This window comes from Bidens hawaiensis, unplaced genomic scaffold (genome assembly GCF_021521415.1).
Source record: "Bidens hawaiensis isolate Kalapana, Puna unplaced genomic scaffold, B.hawaiensis_p1.1 tig00004357_1, whole genome shotgun sequence".
Classification (NCBI taxonomy): Eukaryota; Viridiplantae; Streptophyta; class Magnoliopsida; order Asterales; family Asteraceae; genus Bidens; species Bidens hawaiensis.
In genome coordinates, this window is record NW_027491262.1 from 1203108 (window position 1) to 1231062 (window position 27955).

Genomic DNA, 27955 nt, shown 5'->3' on the forward strand with positions numbered 1-27955 from the left:
ATAGTACTGTCAAAATCATTATAGAATCCTTGTAGATCGTTCAACTATAGAAGACAAAAGATATAATTTTATAATTTCATTTACTTCTACATACCGAAGGTTCCATGATAAACTTTCTCATAAAAGAATGACTATTAATTATTAATATATGTTCATTGTAGTGCATATAAACAAAGAAAAATTATATTTGAAAATATATACTTATCTAAGGTCAAACCCAGTATACAAGACATTGATCCTGTCGAGCAACTTGATGTTATTATTAGGGTGTTTAAAGTCGGATATCCAGTCTTTTAGATAACCAAACTTCAGATATCCGGACCTTTTAGATATAGGATTTGTTGGAAAATTTTTGTGAAAAAAAAATATATATGTTTAAACTTTGAATTATTTTATTCAAGGTTGTTAGTTAATTAATCAAAGCCATTAAAATTTTCTTTAATTTGGTCAAAAAATTAAAGTTTTGGTTAATGGTTCCTTTAATTTGATCAAAAAATTAAAGTTTTGGTTAATAGCGGTTGAATGGTTTCAACTTTCTACTAGTATAAATACCAAGGTTAGCTCCTTGGTTGTAGACACACAAAAAACACAAAATTAACACATTCTCTCTTATGTTTTCTCCAACTTTCTCCTTAAAAAAATTCCAACATTCTTGATCATCTTCATCATTTTCTTTAAGGTACTATTCGGGAGCTAGAGCCCTCCCCGACAGTACATATTGCTTAGGCCGTTGTACCCTGGGAAACAAAACAGGGAAAGACCCGGAATTTGTTTTAAGGGCCCCATGTAAAACACGATCCTCAGCCACAACCACGACACCATTCTTCTTCTACACCTTTCTTGCATTATTTTATTTCAATTGAATTGTCATTTTGATTTTTTTCCGGTTTAATTCGTATTGTAATTTACTTGCTTTCCTAGATAGGTTTGATTCCTTGTATTGTAATCATTATTTAAAAGTGTTTTATTTTTATACACGAACGGTTTCCTACAATCTTAAAACCAATTTTTTAAAAATCACCGTTCATGTATTCAAAACATTCTCGTGTGACTCAAACTAGTTTTGTTTCACGCGATTGTGTTTTTGAAAAACATTTTTTTTCCGTTTCTATTCAAATGAGCGACTTTGTAGAAACGGAAACCGGTTACAATTCGGATTTTTTAACGCTAAACTCTTGGAAAAACCCATTTGGTCCCTTCAAAGTTGGACTTAGAACATCTTCGGTGGGTTAATTCGAGAGTTCGGATTAAAAAGTTTTGCGTAACTTTAATTTAGTAGGAGTGACCACTATTAATATTTCCGAAAAACTAACTTAGCATAGTTTATTTTTCAGAAAAAATGGCATCACCGTCATCAAGCAAGGTTACCGGTACGCCTTTGTCCGTTATGATAGGAGCGACTACCATGGTTAATCACGCTGAAAAACTCAAGAAGTTCTCGGGCTTGCACTTTAAACGGTGGCAACAGAAGATGTTTTTCTATTTGACCACCGTGAACCTTGTGAGGTTCTTGACAGAATCCGATCCCCTAGCCACTAACGCGGAGGGGGAGACCGACGCTCAAACTTTGAGTGCGGTAGATGCGTGGAAGCATTCGGAATTCTTATGTCGAAACTATGTGTTAAACGGTTTAGTTGACGCATTGTATAACGTGTACTCTTCAATAAAGTCTGCCAAAGAATTATGGGAGTCTTTAGACAAAAAGTACAAAACGGAGGATGCGGAAACAAAGAAATTTGTTCCCGTTTCTTGGACTATAAAATGGTTGACTCTAAGACTGTAATTATTTAAGTCCAAGAGTTGCAAGTTATACTTCACGACATCTTTGCTGAGGGAATGACACTTAATGAGACATTTCAAGTGGCAGCGATGATTGAAAAATTGCCTCTTAGTTGGGTTGAGTTTAAGAATTATCTTAAACACAAGCGAAAGGAGATGAGCATTGATGATCTTTTTGTTCTACTTCGGATAGAAGAAGACAATAAGAGAGCTAAAAAAACTAGCCTATTGGATGTTTCCGCCAAAGCTAACTTAGTCGAGTACGGTCAATCCTTCAAAGGGGGCAACAAGCGCAAAGGCAAAGGTAACAAAGGGAAAGCGAAAGTGGACCTTGGTGTGAAGAAAGGGGCTGTGAAAAAGAAGCCTCCACCTTTCCAAGGACCATGTTACAACTGTAACGAGATGGGGCACCAGGTGAACCAGTGTAAGAAACCGAAGCGCGAGCGCGCGCATTTGGTGGACGAGGATGGCACTCCTCTCGTGGCGATGATTACCAAGGAAGCGCTTTCATCTAGGAAGTCAACGTTGTGGGAGACGCTCCCAAAGGGTGGTACGTTGACACCGGAGCAACCCGCCATGTTTGCGGCGAAAAACAACTCTTTAAGAATTTCAAAGAGGCGACGGGTGACCAGAAGCTTTACATGGAGAATAAAGCGACTACGGACATCATGGGGGAAGGCGATGTGGTCTTGAAGTGGACTTCTGGCAAGGAGCTCACGTTGACCAAAGTTCTCTATGTTCCTGAGATTCGCAAGAATCTTGTCTCGAGATGGATGCTCAACAAACACGGATTTCGCTTGGTGAATGGATCGGATAAATTTATTTTATCGAAAAATGGAATGTTTTTCGGCAAGGGTTATGCCGACAATGCTATGTTCAAATCAAGGTTGTAAAAATCGTTAGGCGGTCCTAGGCGGTCGACTGGGGAGTCGCGAGTACTAGGGAGTAGTCGGGGATTACTCGGAAAATACCTAAGGAGTACTCGGTCAAGGCGGGGAGTACTCAATCTAGGCGGGGAGTACTTGGCCGCCTAGTCGGGAGTTTTACAACATTGGTTCAAATTGAATGTAATTGTTGTCAAAAATTCTATGAATAAAATTGCAACTTCTATTTATATGATTGAGTCGTCAAATTTTCATTCTTGTGTTTAGCATGGTAGACTAGGACATGTAAATTTTAATTCAATTCGACGTTTAATTAAATTAAATAGCATTCCATGTTTTAAAATCGATTTAAAATATAAATGCGAAACATGTGTTGAATCCAAACTAACGAGAAAGCCTTTCAAATCAGTTCAACGAATAACCGAACCCCTTGATTTAATCCACACCGATGTGTGCGATTTAAAAGCCACTCCCACAAGAGATGGAAATAAGTATTTCATCACGTTCATTGATGATAGTACTCGGTATTGCTATGTATACTTGCTTAAAAGTAAGGATAAAGCAATAGACAAGTTTATCTTGTATAAAGATAAGGTTGAAAATCAACAAAAACGGATAATAAAAACTTTGCGAAGTGATAGGGGTAGTGAATATGTTTTACCATTTGCGGAAATATGCGCAAAAAGTGGCATAATACATGAGTGTACCCCACCTTATTCTCCACAATCAAATGGCATTGCGGAACGAAAGAACCGTACATTAAAAGAGATGATAAATGCCATGTTGATTAGCTCGGGCGTGAGCTATGACTTGTGGGGGGGGGGGGGGGGGCTATTCACTCGGCCAATTATATCTTGAATAAGATACCACGTAAGAAAATGGACGCGACTCCGTATGAGTTATGGAAGGGAAAAAAACCTTCATACAAATACATTCGAGTGTGGGGGTGCCTTGCCAAGGTGACGGTTCTGCCACCAAAGGCACTAACGATAAGACCTAAAACCGTGGATTGTATATTCATTGGATATGCACACCATAGTAATATGCATAGGTTTATTGTTGAGTGGAGGACCAACGATTTTTTCAAAAATGTGTTTCCCTGTTTAAGGAAAACACATTCGAGTTCATCAAGAGCGGTTGATGAAGCAAGTACATCAAGAGCGATTGATGATACTGTTCATGATGAGAGACATGAACGACCCAAAATTGAGGAAGGTGAACTTAGACGAAGCAAAAGACCAGGGATTGAAAAATCCTTCGGTCCTGATTTCGTGTGCTACATGGTTGAGGGTGAGCCCAATACCTACCGCGAGGCAGTTACATCCGCGGAATCACCTCAATGGAAAGAAGCAATTAAGAACGAGATAGGTTCTATATTGCAAAATCATACTTGGGAGTTAGTAGATCTTCCGCCGGGTTGTAAAGCCCTTGGATATCGTTGGATATTCAAAAGGAATATGAAAGCCAATGAAAGTATTGATAAATACAAGGCAAGGTTAGTGATCAAAGGGTATAGACAAAAAGAAGGTCTAGACTATTTTGATACTTACTCGCCGGTCACGCGAATAACCTCAATAAGGTTGGTTCTTGCAATCGCGGCTTTACGAAATTTGGAAATTCACCAAATGGATGTAAAAACCGCATTTCTAAATGGCGATTTAGATGAGGAGATTTACATGGAGCAACCCGAGGGTCTCTTCTTCCCAGGGAAAGAGGGCAAAGTATGTAAACTAGTCAAATCATTGTATGGTTTGAAGCAAGCTCCAAAACAATGGCACTTAAAGTTTGATCATGTCATGCTTGACAATGGTTTCAAAATAAACGAGTGTGACAAATGTGTCTATGTGAAGGACACGCTAGGAGGTTATGTGATTTTATGTCTTATGTAGATGATATGCTTATCATTGGGAGTAATGATACTATTATTAAATCTATAAAAGATATGTTGAAAGCGAGATTTGACATGAAAGACTTGGGTCTCGCGGACGTGATTCTTGGGGTTCAAATTACTAGGACCCAAAATAGTCTTATCTTGAGTCAATCTCACTATGTGGATAAAATTTTTGAGAAATTCAATAAGGATGACACACGTGTCGCGTCAACTCCAATTGATACGACCCACCATCTATCTAAAAATAGAGGCGAGGGTGTTGCTCGGTTAGAGTACTCAAGAATTATTGGTAGTCTAATGTATCTTATGACATGTACTTTACCCGATCTAGCTTATGCCTTGAGTAGGCTAATTAGATATACTAGTAATCCGAGCGTGGAACATTGGAAAAGTATAACACGGGTTCTAAGGTACTTAAGATTCACAAGAGACTATGGACTCCATTATAATCAAGATCCAGCTGTGATCGAAGGATACAGTGATGCAAATTGGATTTCGGATATAAAAGATTCTAAATCAACAAGTGGATATGTATTTACACTTGGTGATGCAGCTATTGCTTGGAAGTCTTCTAAGCAAACGGTTATAGCTAGATCCATGATGGAATCGGAGTTTATCGCCTTGGATAAATGTGGTGAAGAGGCGGAATGGCTACGTCAATTTATGGAAGATATTCCAGTATGGCCAAAGCCTTTGTCAGCTATTTGCATACATTGTGACAGTCAATCAGCGATTAGTAGAGCCCATAGCGTGATGTACAACGGCAAATCAAGGCATATTCGACGTAGACATAACACGGTACGACAACTACTCACAACGGGTGTTATCACGATTGACTATGTGAAGTCAAAAGATAACATTGCAGACCCGTTAACAAAAGGCTTAAGCAAAGAGTTAGTTAACAAGTCGTCAAAAGGAATGGGACTAAAGCCCATGGGAAAAGGGGACATGAGGGAAACCTAACCTTGTTAACTGGAGATCCCAAGATCTAGGTTCAATATGACAACTTAATCATGAAACCAAGGGTGGTCACTGTGGGGGAGTACCCCAAACCAAACTAAAGGGCGTTGCGTGCACGCGCGTCCTAGTCCATTCCAATCGGTGACACATGTTGTAAGGATAAGCATAATAAAGGTTAATGATTTGTGGAAATCAACAAACCTATTGCGTTTATGATTCGAGCGAGAATCACCCATGTGAGAGAGAACTAGGGTCGGTTCGATTGGATTTTGGGGCAAAAATCCTAGAGCTCTCGCAGAACCAGGCTAGTGTTCCAGGACCATAATAGGACACGACAGTGAGGGGTTGGCCAGACCAGGGAGAGTGTTGTGTGAAGTTTATTGTCATCTGCATAAATGGGGGTATGTTCAAAGACATCGTGTCTACACACCGCTAGGAGACTAAGTATGCTTTACAAAGGAATGTTCAAAAGGTAACACCTACCTATCCTGCAATGCTCAACCGTTGAATTGAATCTAAGAAACTTGGATGTATGGATTGATCTCAATGTGAAAATGAATAAGTTTTGTTTTCACATGTGGGGGATGTTGGAAAATATGTGGAAATGAATAAGTTTTATTTTCACATGTGGGGGATTGTTGGAAAATTTTTGTGAAAAAAAATATATGTTTAAACTTTGAATTATTTTATTCAAGGTTGTTAGTCAATTAGTCAAAGCCATTAAAATGTTCTTTAATTTGGTCAAAAAATTAAAGTTTTGGTTAAGGGTTCCTTTAATTTGGTCAAAAAATTAAAGTTTTGGTTAATAATGGTTGAATGGTTTCAACTTTCTACTAGTATAAATACCAAGGTTAGCTCCTTGGTTGTAGACACACAAAAAACACAAAATTAACACATTCTCTCTTGTGTTTTCTCCAACTTTTCTCATTAAAAAATTCCAACATTCTTGATCATCTTAATCATTTTCTTTAAGGTACTATTCGGGTGCTAGAGCCCACCCCGGCAGTACATATTGCTTAGGCCGTTGTACCCTGGGAAATAAAACGGGGAGAGACCCGGAATTTGTTTTAAGGGCCCCGTGTAAAACAAGATCCTCGGCCACGTCCACGACACCATTCTTCTTCTACACCTTTCTTGCATTATTTTATTTCAATTGTTTTTGATTTTTTCCGGTGTAATTCGTATTGTAATTTACTTGCTTTCTTAGATATGTTTGGTTCCTTGTATTGTAATCATTTTATTAAAAGTGTTTTATTTTTATACGCGAACGGTTTCCTACAGGATTTCACTATCCGAAGTTCGGATATCTCAAATTCCGGATCTTTGATTGGATAGTGAATCAGATGCCCAAAAACGTGGAAAAAATAATTATAAAAAAAATAAAGAACTATTTTTAAAAATATTTCGAATATCCGAAATATCCAAAAAGTTATCCGAAATTTCCGAAAATTATCCTAAATATACGAAACATTATCCGAAATGCCTGACAAATTATCCAAAAAGTATCCAAAATATTCGAAACATAAAAAAAGTATCCTAAATTTATAAATAATATTTATTATTTAATAATTTAGAAATATTTTCGCTAGTTTGGATATTCGAACTATCAGGAAAAAGCACTATCCGAATCCGAATATTCGGATATCCGAATCTCGGATAATTCGGATTTCTATTTTTGGACATGGATTCAGATTCGGATTTATTTTGAACACCCTAGTTAATATAGCGCCAAATGAGAAATTTATGTTGATCACTACATTTTCTCTTTTCCTTTCAATTAATTAATACATTTTTGTATCTTTATCAATATATTTTCTCTCTCCTTCATTCCAAATCACTTTTAAAATATATAAAAATTTATATTGTGCTACAAAAACTTTTAAAATATACAGAAAAATCACTACAATTTCTATCTTTTACACTCACAACACCCTAAACCACTCCCTATATTATAAAAGCATCTCTCACAAAATATAGTCGATGGATTGTGAATGCTCTTATACTTGAAGAAAAAATATGCAGATAAGATGTTCATTATTTTGCACAATATATGAACGAACCTTGGTATCACTACAAAGAGCAGACTCTTTAGCGGCGACAAGATAAATCATATTGATAATGACTTTTTAAACAGTTTTTCCAAGGATTCATTCCATAATTATACCCCTAGTTGTCACTTCAGAAGTTATTAGTGGCGACATGTCGCCACTTAGGGGTGTTCAAAACCGGATATCCGAAGTTTCGGATATCCGAACTTCGGATATCTGGTCCTTTCGGATAGTGGATTTCACTATCCAAAATTCCGGATATCCGAAATTCGGATATCCGAAATTTCGGATATCCGATCGGACAGTGATTCGGATATCCGAAAATCCTAAAAAAAAACTATTTAAAATTTAAGTTAAAACTTTTCAAGAATTAAGTCTTCCAATACAACAAACTAAACATAAATTGTTCAAAATACAAACAAAACAATCTATAACTGAAAATCTAAAATACCATATAACAATATGTAATCTAACAAGCTTTGAACAAATATGTAACTAACATTAACAATCTAACAAACTAACAGCAATTGAGATCTGGATCGACGTGATAAGAGGGCTGTGGGCAGCAACAATCATTAGACAACGGTGGACGGTTGGAATGATGTGAGAAGAGGACTGAGGTCGGTGACGCCGGAGTTGGTGGCTGGTGACAGGCTGGTGGTGGTGACTAATGAGTGGTGGTACTAGACTGCGATATATAGAGAGTGAGAGCACAGAGATGAATGGGGGCGTTTAGAATTAGGAATTAGGGTTTGGAAGTTTCATATCTTCTTAATATATTACTTGTTGAGTTGTTGCATATATAAAATAAAACTAAAAAAATATTATATTAAATATATCGGATGGTTCGGATATCCGAAATATTCGAAAATTCCCAGATTTGCTATCCGAATCCGAATTTTTGGATATCCGGGATTCGGATATCCGAAATTTCGGATAGTTCGGATTCGGATTTTCGGATATTTCGGATTTGGATTCTTTTGAATACCCCTATCGCCACTAATACTTTGGTGTTATTGCTCTGTGGTCGCTACTAATGGGAGACGGATTTTCATATTTTTAACGCAACAAAACACGGTTATTAAGCAACTGAACTCAAAAATGAAAAAAAAACACGCTTAATTTTTCATTAAAATAAGATAAATTACATGATTTCTACATAATTTGCACATAAAATTAGACGAGGTGGTGGAGCTTGACAACAATAGAACAACATCTAAAGTTTCAGCAATGTGTTGGTGGATGGTGGCTGAAATTTCAAGTGGTTGGATCCTGAAACCAGTGAATCAGAGGTGGCTAGAGTTTGGATCCTGACAGTCTTGACATAGCTTGGATGTTGACAGTGGCATGTGGCGGCTGATAGTGGCAAATCATGGTCTTGACAGTGGTGGATGAAGGCGGTGGTGGTTAAGGGAGGCGGGGGGCGACAAGTTGGACCCGCCTCCTTAATAATATCCAACACTTTAGCTACCTCTACTGAATTTCCAATGGCAGTTCCATCATCAAGATACCAAGCATGAAAAAGAAGCTAATTGTCTCGAATTTGATTGTTTGTTTATTGTTTTTACATAAATTTGGTTAGTTTATTAGTTATTTGCCTAATTATGTGATTATTTGATAGATTTTGAATATTATTATAATTTATGTTAGCTAGCGTGTGCAATATTAGTTTAAACCTAGGTCCTTTGCTTGTATTAGGCTAAAACTCAAAAGTAGTTTTCTGTTATGTGACCTCATCAGACATGCTAATTGTTCCGACCTGCATGAAAATAGTTTCTCCTTCCCCCGATGCTAACTGTTCTACCGATTCTAGCTACTAATTATATAGCTACTATTTGCTCAAAATAAAAAGTCTTATACGGTTAGAAAAATTATATTATACAATATGAAGAGAGTTCAAATAAAAGTAAATAGTTTCATAAGAATGATAAGAACATAAAATTTGAAGTTAGGAAACGACGTGAGGCTATTTAGGAAACTATGTAGCCTAAATTCTAGATACTATGAAACAATTTGGTATTTAAAAAAAAATTTAATCTAAACCACTAGATTCTAGAAGTGCTTAGATTTATTCTTACTTTTCCTAAAAAAACTATCTTTTTTCACCCCTATACAATATTACATAACAACTAAAAAACAGTTTGAAAATAACAAACACTTACAAGGATTACGTACCGGACATTTTTCATAGCAGATGGAACATTGTATTGTTCCATTAATTAATTATACCCATGCATGCTTGCAAAATCAAAGGTGAGATAAATTTAAAAAATACGGAAAGAAGCAAGTTCTTGTAGGCGATGTAACGAGGGAATCAATTCCAGATGGCATGACTTTTGTATCACGTGTCACTACTGAGTAGACAACAGGAGTCAAGCCTCCATGAGTATACTACAGACTCTTTTAATTATCAATTCTGTGTTTTATACTACAAAACAGAAATATTCCCCAAAAAGCTGTTAAATGTTAAATAAAGTAGTGTTTCTTTTCCAAAATGCTACATTATTATTATTATTATCACATCAACATCTTGAATTCAACGGTTTCTTGGTTACTTGAAAAATTATATGCATGCTTATATGTATGGGGGAAAGTTAACGTACAAATGAAATTAACGTGCTAATTATGAGAATCAAGTAGATTACATAATTACTCTACTTGATTCTCACAATTAACACGTTAATTTCATTTGTATTTAATACAAACTATATATATATATATGTTGTTTTTTATTTGTCAAAAAGAAGAAATATGTTTCTGTATTTTGTAACATTTTTTAAAATCTTACAGGGAACTAACACTGACATATTAAAGTCATGGAACTGCCTTCATCTTGGCAACAGGAACTGGTAAGTAAAAGCTGAATATTTTACATAGTTAAAGTTTAATATTAGGCTTATATTTTTTATAATTTGTTTGTTGAATCCATGTTTTTAGGAAATGCAAGATCAAGGGTTCATGAATCATTATCAAATGAGCAACCCTTATATTCATCCCATAATGGATCAGGAGCTCAGTGTTGATTCATTTTCGTCGGATATTTACACAGAAGCCCCGCCTTTTATCGATCAATCTTTTCATACTCGTATTACCAAGAAAATTTCTCAAACTGAAAACCCTAAGCCAAAGCTAGTATCCAATACTCCTAGCACTTTCACTATATCTTATGGAGATGTAAAGCCTAAAGATGAGTTTCTTTCAATTTGTGATTGGTATGGTTCCACGGAATATGGTATGAATAATGTTCGGACCACAGTCAAGAATCCGATTCAGGTTCAAGATCATGTGTTGGCTGAGAGGAAGAGAAGAGAAAAATTGGCTCAACTGTTTGTTTCTTTGTCTGAGCTCCTTCCAAACCTGAAAAAGGTACCAATGCCAACTTCCTAGCGTAAACCAAATGAATTAGTAACTAAGTTATTATATTGATCGTACTTAAATATATTTTAGCTAGATATAGTTTAATAGTACTAATGATCTAGCATAAACCAAATAAAATACGAACAACCATTTCGAGTGTAGCAGACGGTCATCTATTGTGTCTAAAAACGGTTGTCCAAGAAAATTTTCAAACCACTGTTTGGATTGTACGTCATGCGGTCATGGACAACCGTCTTGTATTTTAGGCAGATGACCATCTGCATTCTAGGAAGACGGCCGTCTGGGATTCTAGGCAGATGACCGTCTCATACTAATATCGTTGGACCGCAGTCTGTTACTATGGGATGGCTGTCCAGTGCGGGTATATATAATTGATCCCTTTGTTGATATTATTACTATCCCTTTGGTGGTAGGTTGATAAAGCTACTGTCTTAGAAGATGCAGCTAATTACATCCAAGAACTTCAAAATCGTGTCAGCGAACTCGAGGGTTTATCCATAGTAAAGAAAAAGAATATCCAAGAATCAGTTATAACCGGGAAGAGATCAAGGCTTAGTAGCAGTGATGATGATGGATCCTCTTCTAATGAAGCTAAATTTGAAGCGAGTAGTCGCATGCGCAATACAGAGATTGAATTGAGAACGTCCGGATGCAGTCTACTTATCGAAATCTACAGCCGAAAAAACTGCAAATCATTAGTGAAAGTGCTGAGTGAGCTCCAAAAGTTTGGTTTATCTATTATCAGTTACAACACCATGCCGTTTACTGACACCACTCTTATTGTCACCATTGTTGCTCAGGTTAAAATCCTATATTGTTGATTTCATCATCATGAAATGGGATTTATTTATTTTTTATTTTTTTTATTTATTTGCATGGAACAGCCTAATTTATATGAATGCCATATTTTTTTGATTTCTTATTAGAAAGATAAAATACTTTTATGGTTCTGAGTTATTTTCAATTGGTTTTTGCAGAAGAATGATGACCTCATAATGCCATTGGAGGATGTTGTGAAGAATCTGCAACCTGTTGTTTGAACCTATAAGGGAAAATCAATTAGAAGGTCACTATATTCATCCATCCATTTTCTATTTGTTTAACAATGTTTATTATCTATTGTGGTTATTGTTATTTTAGGTATCATTTATTTTTAATTTTTTTGTTAGAAATTAATCTATTCTAGTTTGGATAATAAGAAGTTATTGGCGGTCTATCATTATCATTAGTTAGTTCTTATATGCAAAAAGATCTAAAAGAATTTAAAAAGAAAAACAAAATTATTTATTCCTTAAGAACAACGAGGCTCTGATACCACTAAATAATACAAAATAACTAAATTAGATGGATTGTTAATTTTTATTTTCTTTTTGTGTATTGAATAACTGGAAAATAAAAGATTTTTTATAAGTAGTATTATGATATAAAGGGTATCTTACAATTCTAATAAAAGAAAATATTAAAGCTTATATGTCAAGCCCACATTTCACATAATTTCTAATCTCTCATCTCATTCATTCTAGCTTTTCATGGGTCAAAACCATTTTGTCAAATGGGTTATAACATAGTGTGGATTATATTCATTATTGAATCAAGTGTCATTTTCATACCTAAGGTTTGACCAACTACAAAACTTTAGTACATTTTTTTAAAATTTTTGCAAATCAACACAAGGTGTTTCCAAAATCATGCTATTTTATTACTTTTCGTTAGCCCTGTTTGTTTTTTCCATTAAGTCTACATTAAATTAATTCACATGTATTTTGAGAATCACAACTGAAATAACAGACCTTATTTATCTCTATCATTTGACAAAACCCGTGTAATATACGGGTTCAAAAGCTAGTATAATAATATAGCTAAACAACCAATGATAAAACTAACCAGCTAAAGATATCGAATAAACGTTAATACCTACCCTAATATTCAAACTACATATCAAATAATGACCAACGAAAAGAAAAGTTAAAGATAAATGATAAATCAAATAATGGCATATGACATGGATCCAATAGAAATCAAGAACCGATTAGCAAGGAGAGAATAATCAGCAGACACAAAGTATATCTAATCAATCTAAACTTGCTTACTGATAAATCCTAGCATTATTGAATAGTTCAAAATCTTAGTGTTAACCATAAACTAGAAAAGCTAGTAAAGCGAACAATAAATAGATAAAAATCAAACTTAATTTTTTTCATCTTGATTCTCAGCGCTATCCATCTGTCATGTCAATCCTGGCCTGGCCTAGTTGTGTCGGTTGGGCTTGATTTTGGGTCGGGTTCTGGATCAAGATGGGTATTAATATATAATAAACTCGGTTAACACTAATTTCCTCTCGAACAGATGAATGTGAGCAAACCATTGATACAGGCTAATTCGTGATCCAATTTGTAACTAAGTTAAGTGGTCATTTTGTAAACATGTATAGTTTGAACTGATTAGGAGACTACGGCTCGATTCATTCAATTAACGTGTTTATCTTTAAATATCGGTATGCATGTAGCCAATTATTTGGTCACAAAATTCAATTCAAAAATTGAATAAACATTTATATGAAGATGAGCAATTCAATCTGATTTCTATTGTAGGCTTTCTCCCATTCTTCAAGGAAGTTAACCCTAATGGGTCTAATGTATTGGGCTATGGTCCATCTAGAGGTATCTCTACAACAATCATGAAGAAAATTGTTTTTCAAAAGGTTTGTTTGGTTGTCAGCAATGTGTATTGAGTTGAAATTATTCATTCTGGGTGTTCAATGATATAATATTCTAAGAATTGGTGTTGGTGTTGGTGTTAGCCAATTTTTTAATAGGTTGGATCAATCGACTAAAAAAATAGGATGGGTGGATTTTCAAAGTTGTTGAACGTCAAAAAGAGAGAATGGAGAAAAAAAAGCATCAATTAGTTGATTTCTACTAATTACTCTCAATTAGTATGAACTTTTTTTGACGAGAAATCTGAACATCACAGAATAATAATAATAATAATAATAATAATAATAATAATAATAATAATAATAATAAAGAAAAAAGATGAGAGGGTTATAAGGATCAAAAGAAAGCAAGACTACAATCATTTTTAGTTTTAAATGTTGTTGAAGTCACAATTTGGGAGAGGTTTATAGAAGATTGAGAGAAGAAAGTCGAGTGAGGCAAGTTGCGAGAAGCAAGTTTAAGTGAAGCAAGATCGTGTGAAGCAAGTCGTGTGAGGAGATCAAAGCCAAAGCAAATCAAGTAGTGTGAAGCATATCAAACCGTTTGAAACAAATCAAGTCGTGTCATGAAGCAAATCAAGTCATTTGTGAATTAAATCAAATCAAGTCATATGAAGCAAAATCAATAAGAACTGTGTGGGACACTAAACATGGAACAAGAAGAACTAAAGAAGATTTAAACCTAACTGGGTAAAAGAAATAAGGGGTGAATGTTGGCGTTAATAAATCTTGATTGATGGTTTGGGTCATACGCATTCTCCAAAATAAAGTTTATTGTCAAATATATGATTATTAGAAAGTCTAGTTTATGTCAAAGATGTATTTGTAAATAAGTTAAGGGGTAATTTTGTAAACGAGAGTGTTTATCGTTTTACCTCTTGATTTAATAATGAAAACTAACGAAGCTACCGATTTGGACGAAATTGGCAACAACTGAAAAACCTGAAGGACACATTTGCAAAAAACAAACTATTTTGACGAAAATCATAATAATGACCAAACCTCATAGACAATTTTGACACTTTATTCATTTTCTTATGTTGTCTTTGACTTTAAATAACTAATTATCTATATAGAGTAAAAGGGGTGGTTGGTACCAGAATCTAGGGGTGTTCAAGACCGGATTATCCGGTTTTCGGATATCCGAAAAGTTCGGATAGTGAATATTGATAACCGAATCCGTATCCGAAATTTCGGATACGGATTCGGTTATTGAAACGAATAATCCAAATTATAAAAAACAGAAAAGAATTCTTTTATGCATATATTAAAACTAAGCATGTGTTCGATTTTCCAAGTTTCCAATATTAAGATAAAAAACGCATTCAAAAAATTCATGAACAAATTCAAACAACCAAAAACATCCATAACAAATTCTAAGAAAAATTCCAAAATTAGTTCATAAACAATTAAACATTTATAATGGGAAGGGAAACCCTAAAATTAAGTTATAACTTATAGTATTTATTAATTATTTTTATTTTTTAATTTTCGGATATCGGATAATCCGATTATCCGATTTTTTTAGAAATTAACATCCGAATCCAAAAATTCGGATTATCCGGTTTTCGGATATCCGATTTTTCGGATATCCGAAATTTCGGATAATTCGGATACGGATTTTTGGATATTTCGGGTTTAGTTTCGGGTACGGTTTTTTTGAGCACCCCTACGGCAGAATCTATAGCTTGTTATTTTGCTTTTAGGTAAATTTTTGGAAATTGAACCAACATGATGTGTTGGCCTGATGGTTGATGTTCTATAAGTTAAAGCATTGGTTTATGTAGGCGCACACTCGAATCCGGTTTCAACTCGAATCCGGTTTCAAGCATGTGAACTTTGTTTTTTGATTTCAGGTAGTTTAATCTGTGTATTTGCTTTGTTATTTGGTATACCCCGTTTCGACTTTTTTTTTTTTTCAATTCCTTCGTGTATAATCTTTCTTTATTTATTTTAAAGGAATTTATTTATTTTAAAGGAATACTTTAAGCTTATATTATTATTATTATTATTATTATTATTATTACAATTAAAATTTGTTAACGTTTTATGTCTATGGCTCGGGTTTTTACTAATATTCAGGTTCTATCAACTGAACTAATGTCTTTTAAAATATTTTAATTTTTTATGTGTTAATCAACCGAGCTCACATTAGTGAACAGATTCATTTTACCCTACGCGTTATCCAACCTATCTGGTGCAAAAAGTCGGATAAAACACTAGTTTAATTTAAATGCCACATATATTTTGCATGGTAGAAAAAGTAAGTACTTGCATTTATTGATTAAAAGTATAAAAGAGTATTAAAACCTAAAAGATATGAAATTGAAAAAAGTAAAAGAGGTTGGTGTTGGACCACCGTTGATGTGTTCACTATGCAAGGTCTTTTTTTCATGACTACGTGTGGGCCGTGGGATTTGGTATCCACATTTAATATCATTTCTCGATAATCTTATTTATATTTCATTATTTCATTACTTATTTTGCAATTTTGTTTGTAAAAATATTACTACACTCGAATTTCTTTCATGACAAAACTTCCATTTTCGTTTCAAAGAATCATGGTGTGGTGAAAAGATGTATTTTTTTCTATTCTAAAGGTTGAGAATCTAAATCATGCAAGATGATTTATAAAAGAAAAATTGGTTTTTATTGGTCTTAACTATTTCATTTTCGTCGGCGCTGCTCCCAACTTTAACATTCATTTCTTCCACCAGTCCGCGACTGACGGAGTACTAACTCCGTTATTGTTTGTTGATGTGTCCATCTGAGTTGTCAAAAAAATGCTACGTGGCAGCCACTGTGGATATGAATTTATTCTTAACTTATTACATTCTTATATCATCCCTAATTCTTCAATGGCTCAACGAAATCAAAATCCCCAATTAATGTCTTGAATCTTTGTGAAAGTATCAAACTCGTCTTCGAGTCTGTTCTTCGACTCTTCGTTGTCAGTGTTAATGTCTGCAATTGATAAGTCAACGGAGCCCCAGTCAGCGCCGTAGAGGAAGGAGGTGGGTCTGATGTGGATTAAGATGACGGAGTCGTTAGGACGGAGGTACTGGTTGACGGCCCATTTGATGGCGAAGGCGGACTCATCTGAGAGGTCGACGGCGATGCTGATACGTCGTTGGTCGGTGGTGGGGGTGGCGAGAGTGGTTGTAATACCCTAGGCAAATCCCACATCGGCCGTGGACAGGAGAGATCCTTGGTTCATAAGTAAATGTCCCGCCTATTAAATCACCAACGCGTTTTGGGCTTAATGGTAGTGGACAAGAGGAGAGCTCCACAGTTAAGCGTGCCTAGATGGGAGTAGTAGCAGGATGTGTGACCTCCTGGGAAGTCTCCACCAGGGCAACCAAAAATAAATCCGTGAGCTCTTCGTGGGCAAAGCGGACAATATTGGTGGTGCGAGGGGCCGGATGTTACAAGTGGTATCAGAGACACTCCAGTGCCGTTCGGGATGGAGGGGCAAACCTCATCAGAGAAGGTGAGTCCCCGGGGGTGTCGCGAGGTATACCTTAGGCAAATCCCACATTCTGGATTGGATGGTGGGGCAAACCTCATCGAGGATGATGAGTCCAAAAGGGGAGGTGTTCGTAACACCCTAGGCAAATCCCACATCGGCCGTGGACAGCAGAGATCCTTGGTTCATAAGTAAATATCCCGCCTATTAAATCACCAACGCGTTTTGGGCTTAATAGTAGTGGACGAGAGGAGAGCTTCACAGTTAAGCGTGCCCAGATGGGTGACCTCCTGGAAGTCTCCACCAAGGCAACCAAAAACAAATCCTTGATCTCTTCGTGGGCAAAGCGGACAATATTGGTGGTGCGAGGGGCCGGACCAGCACTAATACACCGGATCCCATCAGAACTACGCAGTTAAGCGTGCTTGGGCGAGAGTAGTACTAGGATATAATCAAGATAATCGTTATATGAACTCATATTTGTGTATTTAAATTGTTTTGTATATTTGGATAATGTGTGTAATATTTGTAAATAATTAATTAGATATTGTCATTTATATTTATGATAGTATTTTCGAGCTGTGAGCAATCGGATCACGCCCTGGCATTTCCGCCTTAGGTTGGGGTGTGACAGATTGGTATCAGAGCCGAATGTTATAAGATAGGTCGTTAGAAATGGTCCTAGACATAAGCTATGAACCCTATACGTGCTTATCTAAACTGTCTTGTGTGCTATTTAATAAATTGTTTACTGCTTGCTTAGATTAATTATTTTATTGTATTTATCTTGTTTATTTGTTGCACACACACACAAATTCCAAGGTTATGCCCAGTGGCGGAGCCAGGAAATTTTCCCTATGGGTTCGGGATTTTCAGTGCCAGAATTTTTTCCGGCGTCAAAGTTTTCGGTCCCGATTAGGTCAGGTCGGATAAATAAAATACAATATCACTATCATAACAAAAGTTCAATGTCGACAATAAACAAAATACAAAGTTATTTTTAATAAAAAACGATCTTGCATATTATAATTGTTCTCTACGAATTTTCATGTTTTGAGAACGATTATTAACATTTTAAATCGCGACTTTAAAAAAGAACTCAATATAATAAATGCAAGCATTATTCATATAATTGTCACCTATCAAATAAGACTATCCTTGGTTTTTTACTCATAGGATTTAGTTATTTGAAAATCAAAATTAAAGAAACTTGGGAGGACATAGTGGCGGAACTTAGGGGCCAAAAATATATGTAAGACTTGGACTTCTGGATTTAAAGGGACTTTACTAAACAGAACTAATATTACTCAACCCTACTCGACTAATACTTAAATTAACATTAACATATTAGTGGTTGAACCAATTTTAATCGAGGGTCAACATTATTTTTTTAGAATTCATTATTGAATAATATTTTGATTTTTGCATCGTGAAAAATACGAAAAGTTAAAATAAAAGAATCTAAGTTTTTTGAAGTATAGTTTGCTCGGTCATTGAATTAAAATGAAAATAATAAAGCAAATATAAATTATTTTGCACTCAACAAAATAAATATACACAGGAGATGTGTAGAAAGGCTTTTTTTTATGTTGGGCTTAAAAATGACCCAAAACATAAATAACCCTAAATAAAGATTTATGAAGGACCAATAGCACACATCTTCTTCCTTTTCACAGCACACTGTAAATTCTAAACACGGCAAATATATTTTTTTTCTTTATCTTTCACTTTTTTTCAAACGGGTTCGCTCGTTAAAAAAAAATGGGTTCTCTCGTTAATTCGACACTATAGGCTATATATAAAACCAAAAATAGACCGGGTTCGGACGAACCCGGTGGCCAAGTAGTAGCTCCGCCACTGGTTATGCCTCAGCTTTCAAAATATTTTTAAATCCTTTTAAATTTTTGGTAGATTATATTTTATTATGGTAAAAATTCCTTAAGAATTCTCGTGTTGTATTTTGCTCTTTCACCTTGAAGCGTGGGGGTATGACAAATCTCGTACAACCATAACTTCAAGTGGTACCCGTAATCGGCTAAACGGTTGCATGGTAAACATAACCGGCTAAACGGTTATACTTCCAAATTATGTTTTTAAGTTATTTTAAATGCTTAGTTGGGTGAAAAATCCATAGAAATTCATGGATACTCCAACTATTCATTTCATAAACCATTTTCGATTTGATTTTTAGGTTGGAACGTATCGTCCGGGGTGGTTCCCGAGATACACCAACTACTTACATTTGATTCGTTGATTTGATATTTAGTTGAGTCGGTTAAATGCCATGTAACGCTCATGGTCCGAACAACTCCATTGATTCGATAATTCGTTAATTAGTTGGGTTAGTTAAATGCCATGTACACGCTCATGGGCTGAACAACTCAATTGATTATTACTCGTTATTTGAATTGGGCCAACAAATTACCATGGAACGCTCTTGGGAGACCAATTCACAAACTTTATGTTGTTTATTTAGTTGGGTCATTCAAATTGCCATAGAAAGCTCATGGGAGGTCAACTCGTTTGATATGCTTGGTTATTTTATTTTTGGAAAAATTTTATAAAACATTATTTACTTAAATGCTTCAAACTCATACATATTATTTTAATTCTTGACTCGTCCTCGAGTCTTCACTAATACTAATACATATACATACGCATCCCCATTATCTCATATCAACTTATTCACACAACTTACCCGTCATTTCATTAAAATTTCATCCTTGGCCCTCGTATAACATCTTCCCTAGGAAATCATCGAAATCAACGCCGTTACCTGCTTCTCGTAATTGCTATTCGACTACCAAAATCGCCAAGGAGTTTGCTGCTGTATTCCGTTAACCAAACAACCGCTAATCTCGATAAAATTAAAATACATCGAACAAGAAATCTTATACTAACTCATATCCATTAAAATATTATTTAAATTATATTTTCTTATTTATATCCATATCCTCAAACTATAAATTTCTAAGTACATTTAAATCCTTATCCTCAACGTTAAACTAAAAATATTTTATTATCTCTTGTTTTTCTTAATATCATGATGGTTTTCACAACTTATTTACCACTTTATAAATCTTAATTATTAAAATTCAAATATTATAAATTTTATTGTTACTAAAATAAATTATGTATTCTCAAAATTTAAATTTTATTTTTAAATTAAAAATTTTTCATTAATTAATTTAACTTTTATTATTAAATTGACTTTTTGATTGAACCTTTATCGTAAATATTTCAATTCCCTACTTTGATTTTTTGAAAATTTTGAATGTTTTAAATGATAAATTCATAGTTGTTAAAATAGTCATGGTGGTTCATGCATTTCTAGCCTCGCATTTATCTTATTTTATTATGTGCTTCACTTTAATTTAGAATTTATTATTTACTCAAATTTCCATTATTGATAATTCAAATTACTTACTTCCTAATATTGATAACAATTTTATGAAAAAGGAAAAATTCACGAATTCTCAATTTAATCTAATTTAATTACCTACTTTATATTTTACCTAATTTTAAAGGTTTAATTGGAATAGGACTATCTCGGTGATTCGGGAATATCCGTTTCCCAATTTGATTTATTAATAATTTAAATCAAATACGTATATTTTTGCATTGTCATTAATATTTAAATTATTAATTACTAACTATTATAATATTTTAGAATACCTTAATCGAATTATCTCATCTCAAAATCACAAACTTGAAAAGCTATATTAATCTCTCTTTAATCTCGTAAGTACTCAAATTAATCAAACTCGACTCAACAAAATTTTCGTTAACTTTATTTAAACTTATATTTTCGATCTTAAGAACTTCATTCCTAAAGAATACGATCTTTAAGGACTCCGCATGCCATTAACTATTTGATAAAAAATTTAAAACTTTGCGTAATTCATCCCCTAAATAAAATTCCTTTATCGAAGTTAATCTATTAGGATCTTGTATCTCCATCTCATTTCCTTAATCTAGATTATCACAATAACACCTAAATCACCAAATCTATTTTCTTCAATTTTCAAAATTTTACTTGTTAAAGCAAAAGTGGTTTTCGAAATCTCACGGTTTTATTAATTCAACTCGAACATTTATTAATTTGAAACTATATTTTGAATTATCAAAACAATTGTTTCTCTTAAAAATTTTATTTAAAACGTTTTATAACCCACATGATGGAACGAATTATGCGGCCCATCCAACGATCTAAGTAATTATGGGTCGACATGTAATTACCAAAGTCTCGCATGGAAATCATAATACGTAAAATTGTATGTCATGATTTAGAACCTAAGGTAGCTTGGGTAACGGTACGAATGATGAGATGATAAGGACATGGTGGATACGCCGCTGGTACATCCTATATATAAGTGCCCTTATCGGATTGCCATTTGAAGCGTTGCTTCGGTTATTAGAAGTTCTATGTTATGATATTTTCCTTAAAAAGTTTAAATTGTTTTCAAAACGATGATGTTTTGGTTTTCCTTAATTTCGGGACGAAATTCCCTAAAGTAGGAGAGACTGTAACATCTCGGATTTTTCGAACCACATAACCCAACCCGGGAACATTTTTAGATCATTATTATTAATCAAATTTAACATTTTTATGTATTCAAGATTTGGTATGTTCATTTTATACCCTTATACTTTTCCCTAATGTTCATTTCTTGATTTAACCATAAAATATTCAAAGATTGGTCATTTAAGAAACTTTAAGGACCAAAGTTGCCACAAATTCAAACTCACCCATTGTGGGCCGGAGCGCTGTGCGAACACCATGGGTGGTGGCCGCCGAGCGGCGCTATGGCCATGCTGGTCAGATTCGTTTTTTGTTCTTGATCGTTTCCTAGTTCGTTTTGGCCCGAAATAGTTTATTTTAGGCATGTTTGAGAGACGTAAAGACCAAGTAATCATAATATAACTAACATACAACTTCTAATTCGTTTTCCCCTGCCCAAGATCAGATCTTTATGAATCTTTCGACGATTCTTTCCTTTAAATCATATTTACTTGCTTAAACAAGCCAAAAAGGCCATAATTAGTTTGGTTTATGTTTTCCTATATAAACACATCATAATTCCATGCTGTAAACTTTAATCTAACCCTAATACACCTCCTCCAGCCATCAGCTACCTCTAGTCATCCTCAAACCCTTCGGTTTTTGCATATTCGTTAAAGATACAAGACTTGATCGTTGACTTTGCTTGCTTTAGGACCTTTGACTTCCGTTTCTCATCAATCCTTTCACTTTCCGGGTAAGTTGTAAACTGTAAAATCGTTCATACATATTCCCTAGTCAATAACCTTCAATCAATTTTGGTGGTTGAAAGGTGTTGACTGGTCAATTGCTATAAAACCCGTTAAAGGGTAAAACAGTCAACAAGTTTGACTTTGCGCTTTCTCATGCTTCTGGTAGGATTCAACGTTCGGTCCAGAAGACTTTTATTCTTGAAACATGATTTTAAGGCTACTTCCAAAAACCCGACTTCCGACTCGCTGTTCGGATTCTGCTCGGTACTAGCTCGCTTAAACATTTAATTCAACATAACTAGAGTTCTACTCACCCGTTTGGATTGATTCCAACGGTATTAAGTTCGTTTTTATTTATCGTTTCATATCACAAAGTTTTAGGTTCTGATTAGCTATCTCGTTTGATGCGTTAGTGGACGACTCGCTTAAACTTGACTCGTTTATTCGTAGTTATAATCGCTTGCCTTTAATCTAAGGTGAGTTTGAACATTCCCCTTTTTATACACTGTTTTCTAACGTTTTGGGGACATATGCGTACTTTACTCATATTTTATATTCTATATATATACTCAAAATCGCAAACATAATTATTGTGTGAATATCAGTTGAATGTTATTTGCTAATTGCTACATGTTTAATTATTTACTTGATAACGTTTCGGAGAGGTCCAACATATCCCCTTGTATAGGGTTCTCATTAGTATGATCATACGACCGTCTTGTAACCGGAGCCCGATTCACTTGGCAAAGGTAAACCGACAATCTAGTCATTGTAATCAATGCCCGATTCGCTTGGCAACGATTCATTGGCACACAAGTACAACTTGGTTTTGGTTTGTAAAGGTTTGATTGATTAATACCACATAGATTGGTTTGCGCATTTAACACTTATTATTTATTTATTATATAACTATTTGTTGTGTCAAAATTGGTGATCATCTCACTCAACATGTTTGTTGACAAAACTCCATTTTCTACGCATATGCAGGTTACCTGAGTTGAAGAATGGACACTTAGAAAGACCTTAGGGTTATATTGAAGGCAAAATTGAATTTAAATAGTTGTAAATATATATTTGAAGTATATTGTTGTATTTGATTATTGTGTGTATTATTTGAACAAAATAATTAATTAGATATTGTCATTTATATTTATGACAGTATCTTCGAGCTGTGAGCAATCGGATCACGCCCCGACATTTCCTCCTTAGGTTGGAGTGTGACGGTGGTGGTGGGACGGTGGTGTGGGGAGTAAGGTTGTGCAACGGTTAAGAACCGCAAGAACCGAACCGGAACCAGAACCGAACCGGAACGGTTAAATGCTAAATATAAGAACTGGAACCGAACCGTATTTTAACTGTTCCGGTTCGGTTCGGAATCGAGTTAAACGGTTCTTGTGTAAACGGTTCTTGCCAGAACCGGTTTTCAATTAAAATTCTAAATATCAAATATTAGAAGGTGTAAGAAACAAGCGACAACCCATAAAATAAAGCATTATCATATCAACATATTATATTTTAATGAATGGGATTGAAAATAGATTAGAATAACTCAAAATATTTCAGAAAACATTTATTTTTCAAAAACAGATTTAGGGCCGTGGAAAATGATTATTGTTTATGATGTTATAAGGGATTTAATGTACCCGGGAAAGTGAGAACGTGGATGGTCGCCCGTACATGGATGTATTAAAGCCTACTAAGTAAATAAGATTTTAAATATAATCTTCAAAGTTTAAACCTAACCTGGTTCTAGCGGTTCTATAACCGGAACCGTCGGTTCTAACCGGAACTGTCGGTTCTAACCGGAACCGAAGCGGGAGCCGTTTTCAGCCAAATTTAAGAACCGGAACCGAACCCGAAATACAATAATACGGTTCGGATCTAGCGTTTCGGTTCCGGTTCCCCGGTTCTAGCGGTTCGGAACCGCGAATTGCTCACCCCTAGTGGGGAGGTGGGTTTGAGTTTGATGGCGGCAATGGGTGGGAGGTCGGAGTCCGGTAGGGGTTTCTAATTCTTCGGTTGCATGGTGGGGTTAGGGTTTTGACTGACGATTGACTTGAGATTGAGAATACATGATCGTTCAATTTCATATCCACAGTGGCTGCCACGTAACTTTTTTTGACAACTAAGATGGACACATCAGCAAAAACATAACGGAGTTAGTACTCTGTCAGTCACGGACTGGTGGAAGAAACGAATGTTAAAGTTGGGACCGTTGCCAGCCAAAATGAAAGTTAGAACCAATACCGCCAAAAATGAAATAGTTGGGACCAATAAAAACCAATTTTCCTTTATAAAACTATATAGGATTATATTAGTAAATATTTTTTATACTCGAATTCACTCTACGATTAAACTGCAGGTACATGCGATTTATAAAGAGTTACTGGTTAGTAATATTTCTTTCACTATATACATTTTATAACTACAACTAGTAGTAAATTTCCATTGGCCTATAGACTTTAATATTCCTTTTCTTTTGACAATTTATGTTAACGGTTTCCACCCGGATTCGAACCTCATCCTCGGTTTTTTTATTAATATCTTTTTGTTAGTTTTTTTTTTTCTATTTCGATTTTTTTTTCTAGTTATTTTTATCTGTCTAACGATTCCGATAAAATTCCCACGTTCCTGTCACAACTTGCGCTAGTTAACTTAAAATGTCACTCATAGTAGCCTGCAAATTTTCATGACTGAAACACCTTAAAAACGTGTTATTATCTCCATGATGAGCATATTCCCCGCGTGCCAGCTTTATCTTTTTGCTCCGTATTAATCTTCTGGCTAAAGTATTTTCTACCATATAAATTTTGAACGTTTTCGATTCCCATGTAAAATTCCAAGGACCATTCTATGTTTTTCTAATCTCAATATGTACCACAAGACAAAGTATATTTGTTAAATACGATGTAATATTAATGGTAACAATGTGCATAAGGTATACCAACAGTCCAGAAGAACAACTGGAATTGTCTTCAGAAACCTCTCCTGCAAGCTTAGGTGCTCCATGCATGAACATCCTCACTTTATACATGGTTACAAAGCATGTTAAGTGAAATGCTTAGTCAAGTTTAATCTTCTCGACTGACACTACAGAGATTTGGTCGAGAGGCTTACATGAAATTGTTGAAAGTTAATCTTGAATTGAGTTAAGAAGAGAAAGTTGAAGGGGCTAAGGGAAAGTGTTTTAGTTTTGAATGCTCAGAATTATCTCTTTAGTTTATTTGATTTATTTAACTAGTGTATAAGCGTGAGTCAGTTAAGTTTATGTGAGTATGATTAGTATGGTTTATTTTAGTAAAAATATATGGTTAGAGTATGAAATTAGTGTGCCAATAATTATAATGAAAAAGAATGAGTCATTCTTGGCTCATGTAACATTTGTCAATTTTTAAACCTGAAACATGACCCGTTTTAAATTTTTGGATTTCATAAAAGATCAATTAATTTTATTTATATAACTATAGGGTGCTTTCTGCAATTTGACAAAGCTAATTTATATTTATATAACAGTCCTAACTTTCGATTTGTTATCCACCACTCCCAACTTTCGCTCTATCTGTTTTTGTCACTCCCTCACTAACGGACAACTAACGTCGTCAGTGGAATCCAGATTTTCGGCAAAGCAGATGACCGGAAACAGAGAAGCGGGAGGTGGCGCGGCTAGGGTTTCCGGAGAATCCCAATTTTCTAGCGAAGTGGACGATCGGAAACAAAGAAGAGGTAGGCCACACGGCTAGTGTTCCACCGTAGTCGGCAGCGACCTTTGATTCACGAAGGTTCAGATATCTATTGAAGGCGGCTGCAGCAATTTCAAGGTCCGGTTGACGCAAAGAAAGGACCAATCGTTAAGATGCAAGGGTGTTCCAACGTTTGTGAAGTGCGTCCGACAATCTGGTATGATTTCTGACGGGATTCCACTAATGACGACTAACGTCATTTGTGCGGGAGTGACAAAAACAAATAAAGCGAAAATTAGGAGTGGTAGGTAACAAATCAAAAGTTGGGAGTGTTATCCAGCAACTTTCTATTCTGAAGATGATTGTATATATAGCGTTTGAGTTTGTGTGATGTATATTTTGTATAATGAACATGATATTGAGTGTATAGTTTTATTATGCACTGATAATTATCACTAGTGTAGCTAATTATGCTTTAATAAATTTATATTATTTATACAAACTCTGGCAAAGTCAATTGATGGTCAACTCAGTAGTTCTAAGTGGTAGTTAATACAGTTAAGATTAGTTCTAGCTGATAACGGTAAAATCGTTATTTGGTAATTATGGTTTAAGTTGCACCAGTGAAAAAATATCCTAGGTTCGTCAATATGGTTTACTTATAACTTTATTCCAATACTCCTAATTGTTTGTTAGGCTGTTCACTATGAAGAGGACTTTAAAGCCCCTTCATAGTGCCACATCATCGCATGCGGGCACTGGGGGCTTTAAAACCCCTCTACTTTGTTGCCCCCCTATGGTTCGAAACCTCTTTACCTACTCATTATATATATATACATATATATGTATGTGTGCATGAGAGAGAGAAAATGAAATGTAGGGTGGCCCACCAAAACATTCATCTTACTCCAGCCGTTCCAACCCCCCCCCTCCCGGCTGGCCGAGTTGCCGCCCCCCACTTACTGCCTCTTGGCGGTGTTTCCCCCAACACCGCCCCCTTTGCCGAACAGCCTTATGGTTAATGGTGATAAAATAGTTCACTGCTTTTTAAACTTATAATCCAACATTGTTGATGTACAAATAAAGGGCTTTTGGCTTAACTGGTTGGACTTCGTTTTTGGAATATTGTGAATCAGCAGCTTTGTACATAATTAATAAGTACACGAGGACAAGGCATGTACTAACCGTTTTATTCATAAAATTTGATGTTGATGTAACAATTTACGATTACACTCCTTTTATAAGTAACTCTAATCAGCACCTACTGTTTTTCACGAGGTCAATAAGAGGAAGAATTTGCCTAAAGTAAAATGCACTTTAGTCCATATGGTTTGTTTAAATTTGATATTTCGAGCCAAAAGTATAAAACTTGCAATTTCCATCCATAGAGTTTCATTCCGTTGCAATTTTAACCTGTGCAGTTGGTATCTTAAAATCTTCTATTTCAGTCCAAAACATGTTAACGAGATGGACGAAAGGTGCAATGAAAATGAAACCCTAATAACGAACAATAGCAAATTCTAAACTTTTGCACTAAAATAAGCATATTTGAACAAACAAACAAACAAGGATGAGAACCGTAGTTTGCTCAATTGCCTATTATATTTGTCATTTTTTGTGTTAAACTCCTTGCTATTGTAGTTGTAATGCTAGTTAAACATATAGTCGATCTCTCCAATGTTTTTTCACTTCGTATTTAAATCAAATACTTCATAAGTTACTTTTTCTTTTTTGTTATATTATTATCGTTATTAGTATTTATAAGTAGTTTTGTTAACAAAATAGAAATTAACATTAGTAGTATATTGTTATTCATTATTTGGGTATCTATTCGGGTGGCATTGGTTAAAAAAAATATTGGCGTGTCTTTGGTGCTATGTCCTTTTTGTGGGTAGCGAAG

General features: G+C 35.0%; 1 protein-coding gene across 1 annotated transcript; it reads left to right on the forward strand.

The window, feature by feature from the left end:
* Nucleotides 1–10378: 10378 nt before the first annotated feature.
* Nucleotides 10379–11980, forward strand: LOC143626316 (transcription factor NAI1-like). The gene is made up of 4 exons (XM_077096448.1): nt 10379–10411; nt 10500–10928; nt 11354–11740; nt 11918–11980. The coding sequence occupies exons 1-4, from the start codon at nt 10379–10381 to the stop codon at nt 11978–11980; spliced, it is 912 nt and encodes a 303-aa protein (XP_076952563.1).
* Nucleotides 11981–27955: the final 15975 nt, after the last annotated feature.

Coding starts and splice junctions, on each gene's coding strand:
- LOC143626316 (XM_077096448.1), top strand. CDS start 10,379: ATGGAACTGCCTTCATCTTGGCAACAGGAACTG. Junction 10,412..10,499: donor CATCTTGGCAACAGGAACTG/GTAAGTAAAAGC, acceptor CCATGTTTTTAG/GAAATGCAAGATCAAGGGTT. Junction 11,741..11,917: donor TTGTCACCATTGTTGCTCAG/GTTAAAATCCTA, acceptor TGGTTTTTGCAG/AAGAATGATGACCTCATAAT.